Source organism: Barbatula barbatula (assembly GCF_947034865.1).
Source record: "Barbatula barbatula genome assembly, chromosome: 2".
NCBI lineage: Eukaryota > Metazoa > Chordata > Actinopteri > Cypriniformes > Nemacheilidae > Barbatula > Barbatula barbatula.
In genome coordinates this window covers 14,826,605-14,852,508 of record NC_136767.1, presented here as the reverse complement: position 1 = coordinate 14,852,508, position 25,904 = coordinate 14,826,605, and the positions used below count along the sequence as shown (strand labels likewise).

Below are 25,904 nucleotides of genomic sequence, written 5' to 3'. Positions count from 1 at the left end.
GAAAATTTAAATGTGATTTAAATGCCAAGACAATTTAACGTCAATGTAAAGAATTAATGTAAAAGCAAAGAAAACCTCAGCCCACTTAAATCTTTTAACGCAGTTACCGTTTAATAAGGGATCACAGCTGGCTTAAGATCTTATTTATTCTTGGTGGAGACATCCTATAGAGTCCACATTTCAAAGTCACACCCAGACTGATGTTTGAACACAATCTTTACCCTCTAAGACATTTTATTCGATATAATGTAAGTGTTGAAATGTCTGTAAAGGTTTTTGTGTGGAAATAATGATTGAATACTCCATGTTTTCCTGAGTAAACCCGCCCTGTAGCCTATTTCTCTATAGGAAACCTTTATATCCGAATAGGCAAAGAAAAACATGTGGCAGTTGTTTAAGATGTAAACCTACTACGGAACATGTCAGGCGCATTTCTTCCGCTGCAGATTTGATCTGACAGTAGCAATAACTATTCAATAAATAAAATGCTTTGCAGTTTCCAACCTGTCAATCGTATTAATCGGTTTTAGCTTAATTACTGTTTTTAACCCAACAGGCATTACCTGGTGACAGCTCTGTCCGAATTCCTGTCCAGTCTGACCTATATGTACATGTTGTCTTTTATGACCACATCCTCAGAAAACCCTGAACCAGTTCCTGTGCACCGCTCTACAATAAAATATGTATTAAGAAGCACTTGAAGTCTCTAATTTAATCTACATAAAAACAGTTTTAGTCTTACATCGTATGCCTTCATGTTGCAAACACATCTGGATATGTAGATTGAGACTTGGGTTTCACAAAACAGAGAACGTTGCTGTATTGATATAGTTGTGTTATTATTATTTACTGGTGCATTTAATAATGTTAGTTGCATCTATTTGCAACCATACTTTTGAGGCACAACATTGCTCAAATGTGCACGCCAATCTTTTTAACTCTCGGAAAACGTCTGATGATGCAGCAACTCACATGGGAACATGAGCCCTGTATTGTACGCTTATCTAAAATCACTTCTCTGTTTGTCTGAGCAGATCACAGATAAATGCCTTGAAAGACATGGGGGCTCTTTCATGTACCCCTATGACTGCAGGGCATTTTGACTAAAGACTGCCACATAATAAATTCAAATGAGCTTTCATTTCAGATCCAAAACTACTACAGAGAGTTAATTTAGATCCACTAATCAGTTACGGCCTGTGTCTTGGAATAAGGAATTACATTCTTGGTGTCTATTGGTACTTGTTGAAATAAATATGAGGGTGAAATCTGATAGGCTAACTGAGATTTTTTCATAATAAAGAATACATTCTATCCTACAGCCACAAACACTTCATTTTTATCTGACCAGTGACTCAAACTCCAAAATTGTCTGCAATAGAGATTTCCGAGGACAATCAATCTGACAAGGAAAGGGGGATTTGTAGTGTATATACCTACCGAAAGTTTCTGTTTAATCACCAGGAAGAGCTAAAGAGGTGGGTGGCAAGTCACCCACATTCATAACTGTTTAACTTAACAGACCTCCATCTCCATTCATGTGGTCCAGTGGCAGTGCGATGGAACTGCCCACTCTGGTCCCTCACGACGGCACAGCTCATTCAAACACCTACAAATCAAAATAGCAGATGTGCTTGTGAAATATACGAGAGAACAAACATTCGTTTTCATCCTAAGGCGGACCAAAGTTTAGTGTGCGGGGAAATAAAACATGATAAATATAGATTATCGAGAGAACCAGGCCTTGGACAGATCTGCAGAAATGAATCTTGAAAAGAACGGCATCCGATGTCTAGGGGCGAGGAGAGGGGGGTCAATCACTTCCTCCTCAATGATCCTGAAAGAGAGACCGTGACAGAGGATATAGAAGCCGCGCACATGGTCTGGTGTGCGAAGGGGACGCCGTACAGCATCCGGATCAGACTCCGCTATGCAGGATGTGTCTGCTCGCTGCCATTGAACGCAACTAAATGGGACTGAGAGCCTTTAATGCTCCCCATAAGCCATGTCATTCAGCGCGTCATCCCAGACACACAGCTTTGCCGAGAGACGTTTCGCGGATCTCTGTCAAGCATTACAAAACAGTCCCAAATCATGAGTCATAAAGTTGCTTGCGGAGACATCCGAGACTTGTGTGTACGTTCAAGATGCAAATGTTTGTTTTGATGCAGTAAAAAGAGATTTTCATTTTATCACTATTATTTTATGTATTTAAATGTTATTGAGTCGTCACTATAACATTATTTGTCTATTGTTTAGAAAGCGTAGCTCATGAAATGAAAGCGCTTATGATAAAAAGTTGGCGTGCTCCTCCCTGACGCACGCACGCACGCACGCTTTCCTCTTGCACTCCTCCTCTCCGTTGCGCTGTCGTGTGAAGAATATCCCACTGCTCCCATAAGCCCTATATATTACTAGCGCAACGAGCTTTACCTTCAATGAAGTCAGAGGAGGGGAGCGATTGGCTGCCAAACACAAAACCCGAGTATCTATCAGGACTACAGCGATAGAAACTCACACGGAACATTTATCCTCCTACAGAACCGTGATATTTGCTGCCCGAACGTCGACCTTTTCGGACACCTGCATATTGGGACTACACTAAACTGACACATTGTTTCATTGTTTTTGAAGGTAACAGCGTCCATGTGATGCTATTCCCCTCAAGAGTTCAGAAACGCAAGCGACATTGGTAATATATTACACCTAGATAAGCTCTCCACAGTCCCGCACCTCCAGCATGGATCGCTGTCAAAGACTGTTTGTCCTCCTGTTGGGATGGGGCTATCTGTGCTGTGGATACTGTGCTGTGCTTAAAACATCCTTCGCGGGGTTCTCAAAAGACGCTGAATTTGGACAGAAAGTGGAGACGCAAGGCAGACAGCATGCGAAGAAAACGGAGCAGGACACGCTTTCTGAACACATGCAGATGCTCTACGCCAAATACAACAGCGCTGAATTTCCTCTTACAGACGGGAACACCGTACGCAGCTTTAAAGCGCATCTGGGTATGTAATATTGAGTAAAATGTCGTCAGAACCGTTCAACATTTTTCTTTCAGGTGACTTTAAAGTCTCGTCCTGGTCAGAAGTGTTGCGTGGTTCTGTTCAGTCAGCGTTTGCTGGAGTTGGTGCAGATACACCTGTTGAGAAATCGCACTTATAGTACATTGCCCCAACAGCCCGAGATGAACAGCCCTGCAGTTTGTATTTACAGTATTAGACTATGTTTGCGTTATGTTGTTAGTTTATTATCAAGTTAAGTTAAATCTCGGTCCCGCAGAGCGAGCGTTCATCCTGGTGTTTTACAAGTGCGATCATTCAGCTTTCTCGATACTCGCTCATAGTAATTCTATCAGTTATATGTTATAAAAATGATGCTGACATTAGATGTAGCTTGTTACATAATGTAGTTTGACAAAAAAGAAAATACCGTGTTAGAAATTGCACATGTGCGCTGTCCAACACCAGGGCGATAGTCATACTACACCGCCCCCTAGTGTTCAATTATAATGTTACTCTAATGCAAAGTGCGTGTTAGGCTTCAGTTGATATAATATGTATTGTGTGAAAATGGTTTCTGTTTTTATCTCATAATTTTAGATTAATTTGTGTTCCTCCCATTAGGTGCAATCAACAACAAGCAACTACAAATCTTTAATCTCACTTCCCTCACCAAATCAGAGGACGTTCTGTCAGCAACATTGCATTATTACATCGGTGATCTGCACAACAGCAGCCAAAGATGCGCAAAGTCTAAGAGCTGTTCTCAACACAATCTCAGGCGACAAGGTCACATTCACCTCAATGTCTGGACTTTCAGCATTGTGGATAACACCACCAGAACAATCGGCCATTTTCCCATTAATATTTCCACAATGTACCGGGACTTTATATCGTGGCAGTGGAAAGACATTACCCGTGTAGTCAACCAGGCCAAACATCACGACCAGCTTCTTATAGGCATTGACATTGACTCCAAAGGACGACAGCCTTGGAAGAAACTCCTGTCCGATAGATCTCCTTACATTCTTGTGTACGCCAATGACTCGGCTATTTCAGAACCGGAGAGTGTTGTGTCCACCCTGCAGCGACGCAAAAGTAAATTGGTGCCTAATCTTCATTTACTTGATGCTTATAATCGCAGTGCCTCGCAACATCGGACCAGGCGCTCTGCCAACATCCTACTGCCGCTACAGAATAATGAACTTCCGGGGCCCGAGTACCCTTATGAGATTCCGACCTGGGATGAGACCAGACCCTATGATCCAAAGGAGACCAAGCCAGTCAAGCGCCCTCGGAAGAAACCTCGCAAGAGCCCACGGCACAAGAACCCGCTGCTGCAGTTTGATGAGCAGACTATAAAGAAAGCACGTAAGAAACAATGGAACGAACCTAAAAACTGTGCTCGCCGATATTTAAAGGTAGATTTTGCAGATATCGGCTGGAGCGAGTGGATTATCTCCCCAAAGTCTTTCGACGCTTACTACTGTTCAGGGTCCTGTCAGTTCCCAATGCCAAAGGTACGTCACAGTGTCTCAAATATGCACAATGTTGTTTAATTTAACATCATTTTAGTCAGTGAGTTGGATTTATTATCTAGCAAAAAAGTAAAAGGATAAAATTGTTGACCAACTCAAGATGCAGAGAAAATAGGGCACAATGCGGTTATAGTGTATTAAAATATCAGCGCCATCAAGTGGCGGCCTGGAGAAATCAACGTGTAAATCATTTTAATCGACCCTGTAGACTTCACAGCAGTTCTTTCACATAACCCATCATTGTACAGTGTCATTGTTCATAACATAACCTGCCTATCACTCCTACAAAACACCTGAAAGAAATGTCTCAAAAATATTTTCACCTCATCACATATGCTTTCACTTTGAGAACATATGTTGTTAGGTGAACTGCCGCTACCAATTGTTTTCCTCTCTGGCAATCAAAGTAAAGAAACATGTGGTCTTTTTCAAGAAAAAACTTGTGTCGGTTTTAGGCCCCTGTGCTAAAGCTGATCATAGAAAACCAAGACCCACTTGTTTCACATTCTTTAAGATTTATGTTGCTGGACAGCTTCCTTCTCAGAATTCATGCTTGTGTTTGTCTTTCAAAATTCATGAAAGGCTGAGCACGTATGTTAGAGTAGCTCTTACAAATATGAAATGTTCAAAAAATGATATTTTAGAGAGTTCTCCATCTACAGCCACTAATAGATTTTGGGGGTTAAGAAGGTTCCAGAGAATGTACAGATATCTAACTGCTTACTTTTTTTTTACTTCTTGCAGTCTTTAAAACCTTCAAACCATGCCACCATTCAAAGCATTGTGCGGGCGGTGGGTGTGGTCCCAGGCATCCCAGAGCCCTGCTGTGTACCCGAGAAGATGTCTCCCCTCAGCATCCTCTTCTTTGATGAAGACAAGAACGTGGTCCTCAAGGTCTACCCCAACATGACAGTGGACTCCTGTGCCTGTCGGTAAAACGTTTTGGTCTTTCAACCAGCCTCCGAAACTCATTTCCAATTTTTGCACTGGAAGAAAGCCTACATAGCAGTAGCTGACTAAAAACATTCATTTCACAAGCCTTGAAGGACTGTGAATATCGAAGTGCTTTCCTAGGAGGAATTCGTTACTCATCGTCTGAGATTCATGAACATGCAAAGAACGAACCTCTATGTTTGACTTTCAAGGTTCCTGTGTTCTCACAAATATCACAAATGAAAACCTCAAGCTTCATCAGCAGTTGTTTTTAACATTTGTTTATTGATCATGAATCTGATTCTGTACAGTTTGTATAATCTTATAATATCAAAGCTATATTTTTGCTACAGGGGCATTGATTGATTCTCAATGTCTGTATTCTATGGCTGCTAAATAGAGGTAAACTTTACTGCAAAGCCCAAATGTGGTTAAAGCGGAAAGAAAGAAAAGGAATCTTGTTTTTTTTACATTTGTAAAAAATATGATTATATTAAAAATAAGTAATATGTTACATACAATTCCTATTGTCCACATTACATTTAAAACAGTGCTTAATATCTGGGTGAACTTGTTTTGAATGTCCTCAACTTTCTTAAATAAGAGAAAATATTTATTTTCTTATTAATTGCGCAGATTGTAAAATGTCATATTGTTTCATCACATTCTATATGCATAATGATCTTTTGGCAGGAATTTTTCACACATCTTGCATTTGTAAATATATGTTTAATGTATGATACATCCTCCCGTCTGACCGACTCGTATAAGGTTACATCCTTACAGTTCCACTGAATTCATAAAGCTGCCAAGATTTGTTTAAGTTTTGTCATTCATTCACACAACTGTATTATTACACAACCATGGCTCAAGAAACCACTATTTCAGACAGGTTTCAGATTCAAGCTGTTTAGAAAATGCTGACAGTCATCAGCCATCATTTTAGGAGTTTTGCAAATTATTGTCTGATATATTTTGCAAATGAGGAAAAATCATGAAACCAGATTTTTCTCATAATAACATGCTTAGGTAGATGATTGTTATGTCAATTTTATGTTGCGTATTTAGTCTTTGAGTGTTTAAGCAATTCCTTTATAAAGTGCCTTACCACATTAAAACATTTAGGATAATACAAATATTTCATTTGCATAGACTAAATAAACATACAAGTACAATATTTATATTTCACAATGACGTGTAACTTATGGTGTAATGTTAAATGGAACAGCACTGTCATGTTTACTTATTTTTGCAAAACGTTTTTACCACATTGATTTGTTTGGATATAAATGTGAGGTTTTGTTTTAATAATGTATTATGTACAAGTTTGTACTGTTTTCTAAAATTGCATTGAGCTACAACAATGACATCATTCAGCCGCATGTTTATAAATGGAATGTGTTCCTGTTGAATTTTCTTGTTGTTCTTAATGTATATTCAATCATTGGACAATAGAGAAATGTAAACGTATATGTAAAAGTGGCCTAATATCTTAATATATAACATATAAATCCCAAAGACACAGTATGTAAAGCACTCCTTTAGCATTAGTGTAATATATTATTTTGGAAGGCTTCCACCACACTGTGTTTTGTAAATGTTATGCTGAAGGTGAAAGGATGTGCTTGTATGATAAGCTTCATAAGAAATTATATTTGTATATGGAAATTACCTTTAAAAGCATTTATTTATTTTCTGTACGATGCATTCTGTAGCCTACCTTGTTATTTTTGTGAAGCAAGCAGGGGCTTCATTTAACATTCATTCAGAGCTTTGCTGCACAAAGGTTAGACAGGCGTGCACAAAGAGTGCATCACAAGTCAAATAAGTGAGAATGCTTATTTTTGTAACTGATCTCCCTAGTTAAAGGACTCTGACAGACCATCAAGGAAACTCAATAAAGTTGTGTACTTTTATGAGTCGTGTAGCTGTTTGTATTTATCATGTGTTAATGTTGAACCCTCAATCCTCCAGCCACTGACTAGAACACTACTAAATATTGATTGCTTTGTTATGTAATCAAAGTCATGCTTAGACTGTTACATCATGGAATTTTCGAAATGGTCAATAAGTTCAGGAAAGTCACCATACAGCCACATTTGAGTCTATTATTACTAGAGTGCAAAAAAAATAAAAGTGGAAGAAAAGTCAACACAGCAAAGCAAACCTAAATCACTGTATTTTCTATACAAATTCAACATGTACAATGACTATTAATGACTATCTAAAAAATATTGGGATCTTTTATAATTACTCAAACCTAAATACATAAAAAATTGTAGAATACATAAATAGAATGAAAATAACCACAAATCTCAACTATTACATCAGTAAAAACACATTCGGCTCGGGTGCAGAGGTGAGGCCGACGTGAACCTCACAAACTCCAGGAAAAGTCACTAAAAATACTACTCCTCACACAACTCTGCTTGAATTTCCCAAACTGCAGTCTTTGAGGTTAACCTCTTAAACCTCATCAGTGCCGTATTCACAGTCACAGGTGGTTATCACCTTCCAAAGTTCAAATACATTACATCATTGACACTTCTAAAACAAGGCACATCTCACCTTCCTGTCAGACCGCAAAATGTCTCCACGTCTTTAGGTAAATATTACCAATGGTTTCACACTATTCTCTACAATTCCGCGGCTACAAAACTCTCACACACACATAGTCCTCTTACATGCCTGCGATATAATTTCTGACAAACACTTTCCCAACAATGCATCTCATGTCCATCCCAATGTATTTTGCGGCTCACCATTTAAACAATAATGCAAAATGTTTTTCTTACGTGTCTCCTCCTCTGCTGTACCTCCCACTCCACCGCAACAGCAGATTTCAGTCAAGGAGTCTTTTGTTTCAGCACATAAACTGATTCTGTTTGTTTCATAATCAGAGGATCCTTGTAAGAGAGGCAAACATGTTGGAGATGAGAAATGTCGGTAGAGATTTGTGGAGCTCACACTGTTTGAACACATGCAGGGTGCATATCCCCTAGAAGTCCACGTCCCATCCCGACATTTCATCCGGAGGAATCTCTTCGTCGGGGGCATAATTGTCAAAGTAACGGTGGTCCGTGGGTCCCTTCACCTGAAGACATAGAACAATAGTGAGACAATAAGAGAAAACATTGAAATAGTTGAGCTCGCCCAAAGCAATCATTGAGAATTGCTTTAATGATGTCATGATTTTATCCCCCTCAAGTTGTCCCAAAATTGTATGAATGACAGAGAGAGGACGAAACTCTAGATGGCGCAGTCCTAAAGTCTAAACTAATCTGACATAATAACGGCCGTAATTTGCCACGAGAAAAATAGGCTAAACAGCATTAGCATTGTGCAGTGTCACACGTGTGTTAATATTTATAACTTGTTATTGCCCAACCACACCATGCCTATTTGCTTTGATTTCATTTGACGCAGATTGATTGTCTGATGTTTATTTGTATATATTTGTGTATATTGTCAGTGTGTAAATGGTTCTCAGTATATATGGTTGTAATTATACTTCTTTATTGTCAAAACAGATATCCTTGCCAACTTGATAAGTTGTGTAGATGTCAACCAAGACAATAAATGCATCTTTGTGAAGAATCTGATTCTTTTACCGGAATCCTGTCCACATTTGGCTGCCTCAACTAGCGTTTTATAATCGCCCCACTACAACTGGGGTCGCCATACTCGGCGAGTAATCTCCTGGTTATCTAAGGTTGATGTTATTTTTATCAGGTGTGGTGAGTGTGCGTAACAGCAGTAGTCATAGGCCATCAGTGTTAAGCCAGTTATCTTGGTAGCCAAGGCTCACATAGTCATAACCCACTAGCGTTAAGCCCGTCAGCGTGGTACCCAAGGCACACATAGTCATAGGCCACTAGTGTTTAGCTGGTCGGCGTGGTAGTGTTCTGGCATGAAACTCTAGATGGCAGTCCTGAAATCTAAACCAATATGACATAATAACTTCACTAGACGGTGCAGCTAATGATTGTTGTAGCAGTGCAGCGCATTCCTCCTTCCCCAGCTCCACCTGTATAGATCTGCTACAAGGTGATCACATAAGCTATGGGGGGTTATTCATATATGTTATATGTGCAGCGGCAGCATTCCTTTTATGCACACAGCAGCATGCTGTGGATGCTCCGCAGCAGCATAGGTGATATATTCTGCCAAGACCAAATACATTTATCTCATGTACACTTCCATACTAAACCCTCTGAGAGCTGTTATGACAGACATTTCATTGTTCTGTCGAACCCAAAGAAAGATATTTGGAAAGATGTTAGCAACTGACATTTCTGGGACATCATTGACTACCCTAGTAGGAAAAATTGCAATGGTAGTCAAAGGTGATCTAGAACTGTAATATGCAAAATATCTCATTTTGTGTTCAACAGAACAAAAACATTTATAATCTTTTTTTCCTACTATGGTCGGAAATGTCAGTTGATAAAAACATTTCAAACATTTTACTTTGTTTTCAACTGAAATGTCTGCAGGGTTGAAACAACTTGAGGGTGCGTGAATAATGTTTCGGTGGAGTATCCCCTTTGATCTGTATCGGTGTGGCTTACCTCTCTTTTAAGAGGTGATATCAGACTTCTGGACTTCAGACCACCCCAACTAAATCCTGTAAACCACCTACACAGCTCATTAAAACAATAAAATCACAAATTATGTCAATTAAAGCATTTGTACAATACTTAAGCTGACACGTTTGTCTATGTCCATTTGGAGTGTTTCTCCTTGAAAAAATAAACCTCAAAGAAACCTTTTTAATTTTGAACATATTTCTGTTACTAAGTCAAATTATCCTTTGGTTTGGTCAAAATAAAAGAAATAGTCAAACAGACAAGATGATAAAGTGTAACTCAACAGCACAGACCAACTGCAGTTAGCTTGTTGAATTTGTACAGCTGTGAGCTTTTTAAGGGCTGTGTAAACAGAGTACAGGTGCAGAGCCTCCAATGAAAATCCTCCATCTTTCAAACTACTGTGACATTTCTGTTTAACTAACACATTGTTGACATTGTGTTAAGATTAGCGTGTTTCTCACCTGTGTTTTTTTATATCTGTTATTCCATTCTTCAGATTGCCAAGTCGCTCTGAAGGGTTTTGCCTTCATGTGACAAAAACAACAACAAGTATTTCAATAAGTAATAGTGTGTTACAGTGGAATAAGAATAGTTCAAGAAAACATGTAGAAAAAGCACAAGGTGTGGAGGGATGATCATACCTGCAGAGCTTTCGAATAAGGTCACCTGGCCTTTTGGTAATCTTTTTCGGGAAATCCATTTTCTCTATTCCTTTCAGTATGAATGTGTATATAATCATCTGATCTGAACCGGTAAAGGGGGGGCTTTAGGACAAATCAGAGGAATCATGGATTAATAAACTGCCATATGCACCTACGCATCTACGCCAATTCCTTAAAAAGTTTATTTGACCACACAGAGGACAGGACTGATGCAAACCTTCCCGTGAGAAGTTCAAAGATCAGGATTCCAAGAGACCAGAAGTCCACACTGAGGCCATGGCCTCTATTAAGAATGATCTCGGGTGCAACATACTCTGGAGTCCCGCAGAACGTCCAGGTCTTCTGCCCGCACTTGAGCTTCTTTGCAAATCCAAAATCCACCTGAGAAAAGATAGTTAGATTCGTATTGCTACAACCAAATATGTTTTGAGTTCACTCATTGAGTTTTCTCACCAGTTTGACGTATCCATCAGAATCCAACATCAGATTCTCTGGCTTCAGGTCTCGGTATATGATCCCATTGTTATGAAGGTAGTCAAAAGCCTCTGTTACGCAGCCCACACAGAACTTGGCAGTGTATTCATCAAAACTCCCCCTGGATTAAAACATTACAGTAAAGCTCTCACACACGCAACACTTATAGTCCCAGCTGAAAAAACATGCATTCTGAAAGGAAGTTCTTCAGCAGTCTGGTTAGTACATCCACACACTAGCATTCCATTCTGAAGACCACCATCCAAAATACAACATGTGCTGGTGATCAGCAGAGTTGCTCTTTTCAGAAGAGATGTTATTTAAAGCCAGTTAAACCTCTCTTACATGACTTCAGAGAAAGCTAACCTGTCTCTCAGAAGACTCCAGATCTCTCCGCCAAGGCAAGCCTCCAATAGCATGTACACATACTTGTTGTCTTTGAAAGTACGATACATTCTAGAAGAAGAAAAGTAAAACAAAAATCCAAAATGAAAGATGTCTGGCAAAATCACAGCCGACCCGACAATCCAAAAATTGCAAAACCAACAACCTTTCAATATTCATAAAAAAAAGAATCTGCGCACTTGCTGCGAATAAACATTGTGGTTTAATTTCTTTTAAATGCAGACTTTGACATACTTAACAATGAAAGGAGAGTTTGTCTCAAGCAAGATCCTCCTCTCTGAATAAATGTGTTCTTCCTGTCTGTTCTCTACGATGTGCCGCTTCTTGATGCATTTCAGCGCAAACGTCACATTCTCATTCTTCATTTTCACCTAGAGAAAATCTGGCATCATTATCATTGCTCTTGTCTCACAAATTGCAATGTTTCAATGTGTCATTTATTTTATGATAAAGGCAATGTGCATCATAGGGTGCACAAGATTCTAACCAATTCAACCCTGCCAAAGCCTCCAACTCCCAGCGTGGAAACAACCTCCAGACTGCTGAAAAGTATAGCAGATGCAAAACTGCTTTCAGTCTCTTTCAGCTCTATCATATCATGTGAAACTGGTGGAGTGGATGGGGTGCTGCTTCCTGACCTCCTGAAATAATTATTGAGGATTTACACAACATGATCATTGGTTATATTTAAAAAAATAGAAAAATACATAGTTTTTAGAGCAGTCAAACGATTAGCAAGAGGGTCAAGAACATTATTATACCTCTCTCTACATGTATTTACTATTGGAAAGGAACACAACTTACTTTGCATTTCTTTTCTTATCATCACGAGCTAACGTATCAACATAACTTTGCAGGTACTTCTTTAGTTCGTCGAACGTTCCAACCGTCAGACTGAAAGTTCTGGTGGAAAATACAGTTGTTATTGTCTGTGAGATACATTTTTTTAATTAAAACACATGAATTACCAGAACAATGAATGCAATGATATTGAATTGTGAACTCACTCTCGATCAATGACAAGGCATTCCACACCATCCTCATCTGCTACTATATTGGCAGATCTGACATCATCACTGTGATTTGACAATGCAGGGACACATCAATGCATTAGACATCGTGGTGCCTACTAAAATTATTGACGTTTTGGGCAGCAATTGGATACGTTTCATAATAAACACAGCATCAACACAGTTAACATAAAAGCTATCTTTTGATGTTCTTTGTTACTGCAGTAATACTAAAAGACCCATGATGAAAATATTCTAGTTGGAAAATGAGAATTGATGCTGTACCTGATGAGGGCTTTCTCTCCAAAATAATCCCCTTTCCCCAAGGTGTTGATGCTCTGAGGCTCTTCATGATCCTGTGTGCTTTGTGTGACTTTAATCTGGACAACAAACAAAGATAACCAGAGAATGACAGTGTGTTGTAAATTACTTTTCAATTTTGTAGATTTATATTAAAGCTGCCGTCCATAACGTTTGCCTCTATATCACCATCTCTGTTTGAAACGTGAAACAACATGTTACTTTACGTACTTATCTTTGCTTGGATTAAAATCAAATGATGTCAAAATGACATTTCCTGGGATGCTTTTTGTAGGGTTTTGATTTTGTTTCATTTTTAAAGATTACAGTAAAAACAACCCTTCAATTGCAGACAACATGTCAATAAATGTCAATATTAATGGTATCGAAGAAATCGAGCCTCTTCATATAATTGGATTCATCCCCAATTCTGTAAAATGATCCACTAAACTACGGTGACCCTCTTGACCTACCTCTGATAGACAGTTTTGGGTGACTAGCACTAATGGCCTTATTCCCAACACGCTCCCGGGCATGGTGGCGACAGGCTGACAAGAACCATCATTTCCGGTAATTAAACTCGCTCCCCCCCCTGTAAAACATCTTCCTTCCCCCATCTTGGGCTACAGTGGGGCAGAGACCAACAGGGGATCCAAAGCTGACTAGCTCATGCTAAACAGTTCCTGTTGCTTCCCAGTGGAGAGCTCTGTCTCTTAACCCCTTCAGTGTCAAATTACTGATTTATCTCAACTCACTCGACCTCCCACAGACAAAGCTCAACAGCTCCAGCCAAATCCATGAGGATTACTGCTATAGAGAAATAGTCATCCATAAATTAATCCATAAATTAAATCACCTTTTTCTACAATTTTCTTGATGGTTTAACTTCAGCATTAGATGGTTTGAGCATACTAAAGGTAACATCAATGGTGAATTTCGGAAGAATGAGGTATACACCGTTGCTTTTACTGGAAATAAAATGATATGAACATATCTCCTTATTCATTTGAATTGTGTCCCATAAAAAACTATAATGTTCTTGTCGTTGGGTCGCCAGAAAAAAAAGTTAAATATATTTTGGTAAAGTTAATTTGTTTTTGATGTTATTTTACACCCAAGACATATAATATTTGTGTTTGTCAGTGTACGTTAAAACAAATGGAATTGTGATGAGACATGATGAAATGAGACATGATCAAATGTTTAGTTTAATACACAAAATGAAGTAAATATATTACAGTGCGGAAGTCTAATGACACCACTAAACATGCTATAATATTATATTTTTCGAATTAAAAAAATAATTATAATTTAAGTATAAAATTTAAAATATATTTCTTTGTATTTGGTATGTATCATATGGTCTTCACAATTGTATGCAATTGTAGACTAATCTATATTCTATTCCTATATAATTCAAAGAACATCTTGTGAGCTTCAATGGTCGTGGAGCACTCTTATATACAATCTAATCAATATATATTTGATCAGTGGCCATAATAGTGCGGAATCATATTTTGTTTATATTTCTTATTACTTTTCTTTCTTTATCTTGTTTTTTATTTTTATTTGTAGCCTTCTCTCATTGTATGTAAAGCAACAACTGTATGTATTGTATGCTTAGCAACATATAAATACAATTTAATTGAATATATAATTTATAAATGAATACGTTGTTTGAAACTTTCCAACATGTTGTTTATTTCTATGTTTGCATTTGTAATCCTGGATTTTTAATGAAGTCTCAGACGTATGGCCCTTTCGATTACAAACCTTTCCCAGACAAACTGATGATAAGTATTGCACATTACCTTTCCATTGGCAATTATGTAGAAGGTGTTTCCTTCCTCTCCCTCTCTGATGATGTAATCTCCTTTATTATAATACTCCTGATCAGGAAACACAAGACAAAACTCGTTTAGCCATTGATTTACTATCAAGCCATAGCTGTCATGTTCCCGTAGGGATGACCCCAAGGGAGGCAACAGGAAGGCTGCCATCTTTGACTCCATATAAGATGATATGTCCCCACATCATCTGCACTGCAAAACACAGTCGTACTGTTGACATAATGTTTGTCTTACAAAGGTAAAAAGTGCTGAGAAGTATGGGACCAATATTCTTGAGTTACATTTTAGTGTTCACACCAAGGCAATATCATCTTTCTAATAAATAACAATAAAATAAATTGATTATCAGAACTAGTTGGAATGTTCATAGATGAGCTGTTAATACAACTACAAATAATGAGATTAAATTGAAAACATATTTGTTGATGCTCTTCGTGTGAGATAAAATCTTGTTTATATTGTATAAAATATATCTTGAATATGGCATAAAGCTTCAAAAAATCATTTCAAATTAAAGCGGTCATTTACAATGCTGTTGAATTAAGCATATTTCAATTGGAAGTGATCCCTCACATGCACTGCTGGCTCTGAATGGTAGATGGGAACTTTGGAGGGTGATGGGCAATGGTATCTTGTAATATAGCCATTTAGAACACACTTGGTGAAAGGAGTAATAAAAATCAACGTCACTTTCTCTTTAGTTGACACGACCCTTCATGTGGTGTCTCCTTCCTACAGTGCCCTTCAGAAGCACAAAAACACAGTTCGGAGTTCCCCCATAAGCTCAATTTCTCCATCCATGATCTCCATCCTAAGCCGTCCTACAATATGACTCTCTCGGAGCACTGCTGTTTCATTAAAGAAGCTCTCTCTGCATGCCACGGCTCTCAAAACCATTTGTCTGCTCCTAGCGTTCTTCTCCGCATTCCATTCCCCACTGTTTATGATTTTAAATCATTATCTGCATGTTTCAGTGCAAAACATCTGGGCCACTATTGGGTTACATTGGTTCCAAACCCCTAGAGAGGGGAATATAATCAACTCCATCGGAGTGATTGAATAACGACATTCTCCCATTCGACCCCAGGGGCCAACAATCGAGTGGAATGTCCTTGATGTTTTTTCAGCATCGAAGAACTCAAGGAAGGTTATTTGACATTGAGTTGACAAAGCCCACACTCTTTTAGAAAAACTTCTTTCGGCCCCTCATGGAGAAGTGGAATAAATCAGTCGTCGGCCGGCATTGGCTGCTGAAAACATCTTTAACAAATCACTCGTCCCCTCGATTGGAGCGAACACTTCGCTCAGCCTTATTCAAATAACTATGGTAACAATACACCGTGCCGAGTGATGAAAGATGTAATATTAGTACTGTTTTTCCCAAATTGTCACTTTCGGTCTCGATGGCTGAGGCCCATAAATTCTATCATTTACTCACCCTCAAGTTGATCCAAACCTGTGTAAATTTTGTTGTTCTGCTAAACACTAGGAAAGGGTGAACTATTCCGTTAAGATGCTTGAATAGACTTTAACTGGCAAATTAGTGTATTCAATCAGAAAGAGCGTTTCTTTGAAATCACAAGACTTCATTAGTATTTTTAGATTTACTTACCACCTCTAAGCAGTCAACAATCTTTGTGAGTTTATCCCCAGGCAGACTGCCAAGAAGCGAAACACTAAAATAAAAGCAAAAACTCAGTTTTAGGAGACAATGTTTTTGACATTTGTTCATGTTTAAATAGTATGTAAATGTACATGATCATTTCATGTAAAATATGCAGAATGTTAACTAAGCTTGAACTGATGAAGATATTTTCAGACTGCCTCCTTCAACACTGGTTGAAATGAAGGGTCAAAGGTTTTTTATATTTTTATATTTGCAGTGATATTGAAAGCATGTGGGTTATTGTATCTAATATAATGTACATTTCACCTTATATAAAATTTTGTTACTTTTATGTTCTCTATTTCAGATAATAGTAATGTAAGCAATGAGGTCACAGAGGCAACAGAACTGACCTTTATTATGAATAGCTCAGCTTATGTCTATAAAAAAGCTTTGTTTGATTGTTTAATCTTTAACATGTTTAGGAGGATGAAAGAACCGGTTTACCTCCTAAGGAAGTTGCGGTACTGCTCATGGCGAGCCTCTGCAGTCATCCGCATGATGTTGTGAAAGACCTCTCGATCCAGGGCCCATGTCCTCACGTTACTGGCAGCTGCAACCAGCACAGCAGGTAAGAGAAATACCACCATATCTTTGTTTTTCCCTTCACTGGGTGATTTATATTTAACCTCCAATGGTTCATTGACCTGGAAACAACAGCTGCTTCCAATAGGGCTAGGAAGTGGTTACATTTTATTGTGCTGACTGACTCAAAAAGACACAATTATGTATAAAATTTCAAGAATCAAAATAGTTTTTCATAGTTTTTCTTAGTGAATTGACCTGAAGGCTTCTAATGGTCAGTTAAAAATGTACTTCAGAAAGATTCGCGCAAGCGCCAAATTGATTTATTATTTAACATTATTGAGTTTTACAGCACATCAGTGCTCTTTTAGGACTGAAAATAATGTATATTTTGAGGGCAAGCCCATAAAGTTGTGTTTAAAATAATAGCAGTGTGTAAAAAAATTAAAGTGAGTAAAGCTCAAAATCCTTATAATAACTTTTGTTTCAATACACAAATGCATTGGGAACGCTGCACATTCTTTCCTAAATCATAACATGCCCCAAAAGGGCTCATGTGACACCCCTTTTCATCTCTCTCCACTGTCTACCGGTTGAAGCCCGGATCAGATTCAAGTCACTGATGTTTGCCTACAGGACTATCACTGGATCTGTGCCGGCATACTTTCACACCCTACTACACTCCTACACCCCATCAAGACCCTCTGTTCAGCAAACCACCGGCATCTTGTATTGCCTTCTCATAAGGGCACGTAAATCCCTTTCCCGCTCATTCTCCTTCACAACTCCTTCCTGGTGGAACATTCTTCCTAACTTGGTCCGGTCAAACAATCTCTCACAGCATTCAAAAAACTACTTACAACACACCTCTTCTGTGAAAACTTGACAGACAAATGAGATCATTGTTTTTTTAAATATAAAATAATTCTTCTCTCAACAGTAGTGGTCTAGCTTTTGTTGAAACTAGTAACTTTGTATTTGCACCTATCATACTATTGCTCTTTTATGACATATCGCTTATTGCTCCCTGAACTCTTTGTAAGTCGCTTTGGATAAAAGCGTCTGCTAAATGACTAAATGTAAATGTAAATGTAACAAGAAAAGTGTATCAAATTTGTCATTACTCTTCAGAGAGTGCCTCAGAAACAGCGTTTTTAATGTCACCCCACAAGTTATTGGATTAAGGTCTGGAGATTGAGCTGGCCACTTCATAACGTTAATCTTGTTTGTCTGGAACCAAGATGTTGCTCGCTTACTGGTCTGTTTGGGGTCGTTGTCTTGTTTAGACACCCATTTCAAAGGCATTTCCTCTTCGGAATAATGCAACATGACCTATTTAAGTATTTTAATGTACTGAAATTTATCCATCATCCCCGGAATACGATAAATAGTCCCATAGTATGAGAAACATCCCCATATCATGATGCTTGTGCCACCATGCTTCACTGTCTTCACAGTGTACTGTGGCTTTTAGTGCTTGAGGTCGTCTGACAAACTGTCTGCGACCCCTAGACCCAAAAAGAACAATCTTTCATCAGTCCACAGTCTTTAGGCCAGTCGATGTGTTTTGGCAAATTGTAACCTCTTCAGCATGTTGTTTTTTCAACAATGGGACTTTGCGGGGGCTTCTTGCCGATAGCTTGGCTTCACGTCTTCAAATTGTTACAGTACTCACAGGTAACATCAGACTTTCTTTGGTCACCCTGGAGCTGATCTTTGGCTGAGTCTTTGCCATATTTGCTATTCTTTTATCCATACGAATGGTAGTTTTCCGTTTTCTTCCACTTTCTGGTTTTGGTTGCCTTTTAAAGCATTTAATATCATTTAAGCTGAGCAGCCTATAATTTTCTGCACTTCTTTATATATTTTTCCCTCTCTTATCAATTTTTTAATCAAAGTACGCTGTTTTTCTGAACAATGTTTGGAACGACCCATTTTGGAGATTTTTTAAGAGAAAAATGCACAGTACAACATTGCTGCCTTCGTCTTTAAATAAGGGCCACCTGTTTGACACCAGTTTTTTTTTCACAGAATGATTTACCTCCTATTTGAACTCCACACAGCTATTATTTTGAACACGCCCTTTTCAATTTATGATTCAATTAAACAGAATTACCAGCATGCATGTCATGACTGTTGGGTCTGTTGGTTTTCTATTACTCTACTACACCTACTAGTAAAATATGTGACATTTAGAAATATAATTTCTACCAAAAACAGTGACTGATCCGGTTAGTGATGTTGAACTGCTTATATTTTGAACATAACTGTATTTAGAATTACATTGGAAAGATTTGTTATCACAGGACAAGTTCATTAGATTTAAGAAGGTGGACAAACAACCAAACAAAATTACTGTCAAGCCAATAAGATTAACACGACAAGGCAACAAAATTCACAAGGTATTTCTGCTGTTTGTTTGATAGCCTGTGGCTACATGTGGCCAATCCATGGTCACAGCTTGCTTTAAACCAACACAAATGGGTTGTCGTGTTTGAATTTAATGCTGGACTGTTAAATCATCTAGTTTTCATTGGTAAAGTTAACACAACAAACAGTTTTTTTATTTAAAGGGACAGTTCACCAAAAAATAAAAATCCTGTCATCATTTACTCACCATTTGTTCCAAATATGTATACATTTCTTTGTTCTGATGAACACAGAAATATTTTTTAGAAGAATGCTTATAACCAGAACTGTTTGCTTTCCTAGATATTTCTAAATATCTTCGTCTTTGTTCATCAGAACAAAGAAATTTACACAGATTTGGAACAACTCGAGGGTGAGTAAATAATGAGAGCATTTTTATTTTTGGGTGAACTGTTCCTTGAAAGCAGTGGTTCTCAAGCTTTTTTGTTGTTAGGCCCCCTTGTAGGGCCCCTTGTTCAGGGTGCATAACTTTGCAGAACCCCAAAAAAAGACTTCTAAAGCGTTACCATTTTAAGTTTAAAATTATATTACGGCCTGTAATGTACCGCATACTTAAACCGGATTTACGGTGTAACTTATTGTTACAATTATGCACCTCTACAGTACATATATGTAGATAAAGTGGAACAATATGCAAAGTTTGTTGAATAAAGAGGTAAGAGGAAACTGCATGCCATATAAACATCCAAATCAATCCGCTCTTGAACTACTTGATTTATAGAATCGAAAGATCAACATTTATTTTGCACATTTACACATTCAAATTCATCCAAATAACTCATTAAAATAAATGATTTTTGACCAACAATCCTAAAATCCATCATATTAAAATTATTCCTAAAGTCAAAACTCTGTCAAATTTAAAGTTGATAGACAGTCTGCGTGGTTCGTGCTGTTTTGTTTGCGCAAAAACTGAACCCATCATTTCCTTTTATTTCATGTTTGTTACAATAATAAAATAAGAACACCGTACTTTATTAATATCCACAGTAGCTTATTTATGGGTACATTGTGATTACAAAAATGTAATGTATGTTCACGCAAAGTTTGTATATCATACTGCAAGTCATGCATACCACGTTATATTAAAATAGTTACCCTTCAGTTTGAAAATACTTACAGTATAAATATCTTTTTGAATTTCCTGACTTCTTTATTCCCCAAACTTTGCATATTGTTCTCCGTTTACATGCAGATATGTACTGTAGAGATACATTATAGTTATAGCGTTACCCTTCAAATTTTATTAAACCAATAACATGTTAATTTATACAATGATGAAACATCAATTCTTTTGGTTTATGGGATAATTTTTCTGGTGTTGGATTGCATATCATTTATGATACATTTCTATATTTCATAAAATGCCACAAAATCTGTGGCCCCCCTGAATCCCTCTTCGGGGCCCCCAGGGATCCCCAGTTTGAGAACTCACCAAATCTCAGACATACAATCAGAGCACATACAAAAGATGTTACCTTTGACTGATGCAGTCCTGGTACAGTTGTACAAGATGGCTAATTCACCAAATGTGGTCCAGACTGATATAAACGTGAGCAGTTTATTGTGCTGGTAGACATCCAGCTTGCCATCTGTAAGAATCAAATATTATTATTTAACACTACACTGCAAAAAATTGCTGTAGTTATGCAGCTAGTTGCCAGTAACTGACTGTAGATTTATATTTATCTAATTTATTGGCAACAGTTTGTTCAAAGATAAATGCATTAAGTCTTTAATCTTTACAGAATTTTTTTTATAAAAATAACAGCCTCATGCAAAGCATTCTGGGAACCAGATATCCTCATCAACGACTTGTTAATGTTAAAAACAAATGTGAATACTTTTTACATTCTAAATTACTTTTGCAATCAGGTTGGCCAAATACCTTATTATTAGGATTATGACAGTAACAAATTTTACGTATTCACAGTTTGTGGCTTATATCTCAGTTAAATTAACACATAGCCAGTGTGACAATGGTGTAAAAATACAATACACAATTAAACTGCACATTCAATTCATACCTGCGAGCACAAACAAGTGGTTCCCTGGCTCTCCCTGTTTAATGACGTATTCTCCCTGCTGGTACGTCCTCTCATACATACATTCCACCATGTCTTTCACCTGCTGCACCTCCAGTCTCCTCAGATACTGGTTCTTATTCAAGGCATCTGTGAGGAGCTTCTTCACACTGTTAAAAACACACAATTTGTCAACTGTTACATTGTGTCAAATTTGCTTTAAAGCCATAGTTCGCCCATAAAATAAAAATCACTTATTCACCCTAGTGTTGTTTAAAACCCGTATATGACTCTTCAGTAGAACACAAAAGAAGATTTCGAGAAATGTTTGTATTGTGCGAAGAAAGTCATACATGTTTGCAATGTGGGTGAGTCAATGATGATAGAATTTGCACTTTTGTGTGAACTATCCCTTTAAGATTGGCTTTACATTACGAGTGTTACTATGAAAGAATATATATTTTTGTTGTTAATTTTGGTGGCTAATAGGAGAAACATATCACTTGATGTTTGGACTATGACCAAGAACAAACGATGGACTAATGAGGCTGTTTGTCCTGTCGTTTCTTTCAGCTATCAAGTGCACCAGTTGTTTGCTTGTCAGTGTCAGAATAGGGGCAGGATAATGAACCTTAGCATGGTCAACTTAAGATTCCCAACATAATGAGTATCTACACAGCATGGCCACTCAAGAGCTTAGCATATGAATAACACAGACTAATTACCAACATGATAAATGTCACATCTATTTCAGCTGTTTAAGGGTGCCTGATATTAGCTGAGATACAATAATGAATATTCTTGTGCTGAATAATAAAAAAATCACCTAGAATTGTGAACTTAAAAGCCTCTAAGTAAGGAAGGACATGTCTTAAAACCACTTTTTACTCTTTATGAGAATGCATCTCTTGAACGATCACAAGACTGAAAGTGAAAGTGATGTAATTTCTTAATTCCATCAAATACTAAGTAAATCTTAAAATATATCCATCTACTAGCATTGCAGAGCAAAAAGCAAGGGAATACAAATGCCTGGGACAGCTCACCTCTGCTCTTTCCAAACACGTGCACTCTCAAAGTAAAATTTTGGAATACCACTGGAATCGTAGGTTCTGGATGAAGGTTCTGCAGACACGCCAGCTTTTGCTCCTTTTCTCCTGTTGTGGGTGTCTCTGAGCAGGCCGGTGAGACACTGGCTGACCTTTTCCTTAATAGGTGACGGCAGGAGATCCAACTCCCCTTGATTCTTAAGTGCATGCTGAAGCTTGTTAAGTTGGAAGCACTTGTTCCTCAAAGCATCAGAGATCTCTGAAATTGTCTGTTTCTGCTGGGCCAGTTGCTCCTCTAGATTTTTGATCTGAAGCTCCTTGGCACTCAGGTCTTCATCTTTCTTCTTCAGTTGATTCTCCAGCTCTTCCACTCTAGCTCTGAGGACCTGAGGAACCGAATGTGATTCCACGTTGTTTTTGGACTTGGCCGAGCCACTGACCTGCTTGAGAGGGTTAAGCTTCATTGAACCATTCCCCATTTTGGCACCTAGAGGTTATAATAAAAGTTGACAGAAGTTAAGTCACGTTCGGGTCACTGTGCTCATGTTTCATGATAAATAATATAATTACTGCCGCTGTTTATCTGGGTGTGTGCTGATCTCTTGTTGTCAGATATGATGCTGCCATTTGTCCCCTACAGAACACAACTTTGATGGTAAAGGTTAGAGGATCCTCCCAAGCCTTTAATCTACCTATCATTGATATGCATCTAATTATGAAGAGCTTAGACACTAGCACAAAACACAGAGTGATCATCCAATTCTCAGAGAGAGAGAGCGAGAGAGATCCCCAGTCATTTAGACATGATCAATTATTCAGAAGCACAGTGATACCGGATGGCATCAGAACCCCATGAGCTGCAATTTGCTCTTTCCTGAAATCTCGTGGCGTCATTCTTTGTTAGACTCATTGAAGAAAAAGAAATATTTAGCATTTCACTTTGAGTTACAAACATACAATGGACACTGCACACTCCTACCACACAGAAAAAAATGTTTGGAGCACAATTACAGTATTTATGTGCAAGACCTTTGTGCAAACTAAATACAGACGCCTACATCCCTATACATAAACTTTGTTAAAGACAAAGTATGCCAACCCAAAAAGAAAGTACTTTTGTTTAGATTTAGATTGTATGTTCAAATGACATGATTTTGTTTGATATTTGTCTTTACATCATGAGATACTTTATTTCATTTATAGAGGACCGTCACACACACACGCAACCTTGCTAAAAAATACAATCAAACACTAAATAAAATACTTTTTGCACTTTGTTGCATTAACGATTCAAATGTCAAAACAATGTCAAAATTCCACAGTGACATTGAAAAGACGTTTATAATAACATTGATATTATATTATATTGCTAAAACGTTACACCTGTTCTTCCGGCTTATCGTGCAATGACGTTTTAGGAAAGCATAAAGTTTCTGAACGGTTTTGAAATAACAGCAAAACTCCTACCGTTTTATTGGTCGACGTAACTCAAGCCAAGAAAGAAGAAAATAACATTAGAGATGCTCATGGAGGTCCTCGGTGGTCCCTGTCCAGTGTTCACACGCCCATACAACACAAAGACTGTCATTTCTCCAGAATAACTACACGTCAATCTTTCCAGCTTCATGACAGCAGGATATTTTATTGATCTCTCTCTATCTCTCTCTCTCTCTCTCTGTCTCTCCCCCCCTGTGTCTCGTATGTGTTGCGCGTCAGCTCTTTTAATGGCACAACTCAAATATGTTTTTGTTGTTTATTTGTCTGTTTGTCTCAGTCTGAAGTATACGTTTGTGTGCATGTTGCACGTCTTGCATTTGTACAGAATCCAAAACCGTTATATACGCACCCAGCATGCATACATTATTACTCCTTAGACTCTTTCTTTGTAGTTGTAGAACATTTTATCCAGATTAATGTGTGTCTACATTTCATCTAGACGTGCATCGGTTTTGCGTATAGTGCTATTACAGTAATCCAAGAGTTCCGTTGAATTGATTCAAATGCATTAACGTGAATAAAAGCCAATGAGTTTCAACAGAGTGCTTGTAGCCTTTGGCGAGGGAAACCGCGAATATAACATTAAAAGCTGACGATCTTATGGACTGCGCATTACATACTTTTAGCTAATTTTACAGTGAGTGCTGCACACACACAGCATCAGTCTGGTTATATAATTTAGAGAATATATCAAATAAGATATGAAAATAGGCTATATACACTGTATACAGTATCTCACAGAAGTGAGTAGGCTCCCCTTACATTGTAGTAAATATTTTATTAAATCTTTTCATGTGACAACACTGAAGAAATGACACTTTGCTACCGTGTAAAGTAGTGAGTGTACAGCTTGTATTACAGTGTAAATTTGCTGTCCCTTCAAAATTACTTAACAGCGGTTAATGTCTAAGCCGCTGTCAACACAAGTGAGTACACCCCAAAGTGAAAATGTCCAAATCTGGCCCAAAGTGTCAATATTTTGTGTGGCCACCATTATTTTTCACCACTGCCTTAACCCTCTTGGACATGGAGTTCCACTGGAGTCCTCTGTCACTCCTCCATGACGACATCAAAGAGCTGGTGGATGTTAGAGACCATGCGCTCCTCCACCTTCCGGCTGAGGATGCCCCACAGATGCTTAATAGGGTTTAGGTCTGGAGATATGCTTGGCCAATCCATCACCTTTACCTTCAGCTTCTTTAGCAGGGCAGTGGTCGACTTGGAGGCGTGTTATCATGTTGCAATACTTTAGGTTTATCTTGGTCTCATCAGACCACGGAACATGGTTCCAGTAATCTAGTCATGAGAAATTCATTTATTGGCACGGCCGTCCGCCTTAAAACTATATTTATTTGATTTACTTATGAAATGTGACTGTTGCTCAGCTCCCGTGGAAAAGATAACTCCAAATTTAACACACCTGCTCCCCCTTCACACCTGAGACCTTGTAACACTAACAAATCACATGACACCAGGGAGGGAAAATCTCTAATTGGGCCTAATTTGGACATGTTTGGACTGTTGACAGTGGACCAAAGTCCTCTTTTCAGATGAAAGTAAATGTAGCATTTCATACGGAAATCAAGGTCCCAGAGACTGGAGGAAGAGTGGAGAGGCAGTCCAGTGTAATGTTTCCACAGTCAGTGATGATTGGGCTGCCATGTCATCTGCTGGTGTTGGCCCACTGTGTTTTCTGAAGTCCACAGTCAACGCAGCCATCTACCAGGAGATCTTAAGAGCACATCGTGCTTCCTTCTTCTGACAGTCTTTCTGGATATGCTGATTTCATTTTCCAGCAGGACTTGGCACCTGCCCACACTGCCAAAGGCACCAAAAGCTGGTTCAATGACCATGGTGTTACTGTGCTTGAATGACCAGCAAACCCGCCTGACCTGAACACCATAGAGAATCTATGTGGTATTGTCTAGAGGAAGATGAGAGACACCA

General features: G+C 38.3%; 3 protein-coding genes across 3 annotated transcripts in view; 2 read left to right on the top strand and 1 right to left on the bottom strand.

Annotated features, from left to right (window-relative positions):
• cfap299 (cilia and flagella associated protein 299) overlaps nt 1–715 on the top strand; it is a gene marked incomplete at both ends in the record, with an annotated part of 58,616 nt that extends 57,901 nt beyond the window's left edge. The window contains 2 exon segments of the mRNA XM_079471091.1: nt 557–646; nt 650–715. Coding sequence (XP_079327217.1) covers nt 557–646; nt 650–715 — 156 coding nt within the window.
• A 1,722-nt stretch (nt 716–2,437) lies between these two features.
• Nucleotides 2,438–7,388, top strand: bmp3 (bone morphogenetic protein 3). The gene is made up of 3 exons (XM_079480750.1): nt 2,438–3,008; nt 3,627–4,522; nt 5,285–7,388. Exons 1-3 carry the CDS (start codon nt 2,741–2,743, stop codon nt 5,474–5,476), a joined length of 1,356 nt encoding a protein of 451 aa, XP_079336876.1. The 5' UTR covers nt 2,438–2,740; the 3' UTR covers nt 5,477–7,388.
• A 246-nt stretch (nt 7,389–7,634) lies between these two features.
• On the bottom strand, nt 7,635–24,110 carry prkg2 (protein kinase cGMP-dependent 2). The gene is made up of 19 exons (XM_079474397.1): nt 23,928–24,110; nt 22,458–22,947; nt 21,415–21,581; nt 20,866–20,979; nt 16,880–16,985; nt 16,379–16,442; nt 14,728–14,805; nt 12,902–12,996; nt 12,614–12,682; nt 12,411–12,509; nt 12,094–12,247; nt 11,841–11,977; nt 11,568–11,657; nt 11,181–11,322; nt 10,945–11,108; nt 10,707–10,829; nt 10,527–10,589; nt 10,045–10,111; nt 7,635–8,567 (listed from the first exon to the last, which is right to left on the bottom strand). The coding sequence occupies exons 2-19, from the start codon at nt 22,937–22,939 to the stop codon at nt 8,472–8,474; spliced, it is 2,310 nt and encodes a 769-aa protein (XP_079330523.1). The 5' UTR covers nt 22,940–22,947; nt 23,928–24,110; the 3' UTR covers nt 7,635–8,471.
• Nucleotides 24,111–25,904: the final 1,794 nt, after the last annotated feature.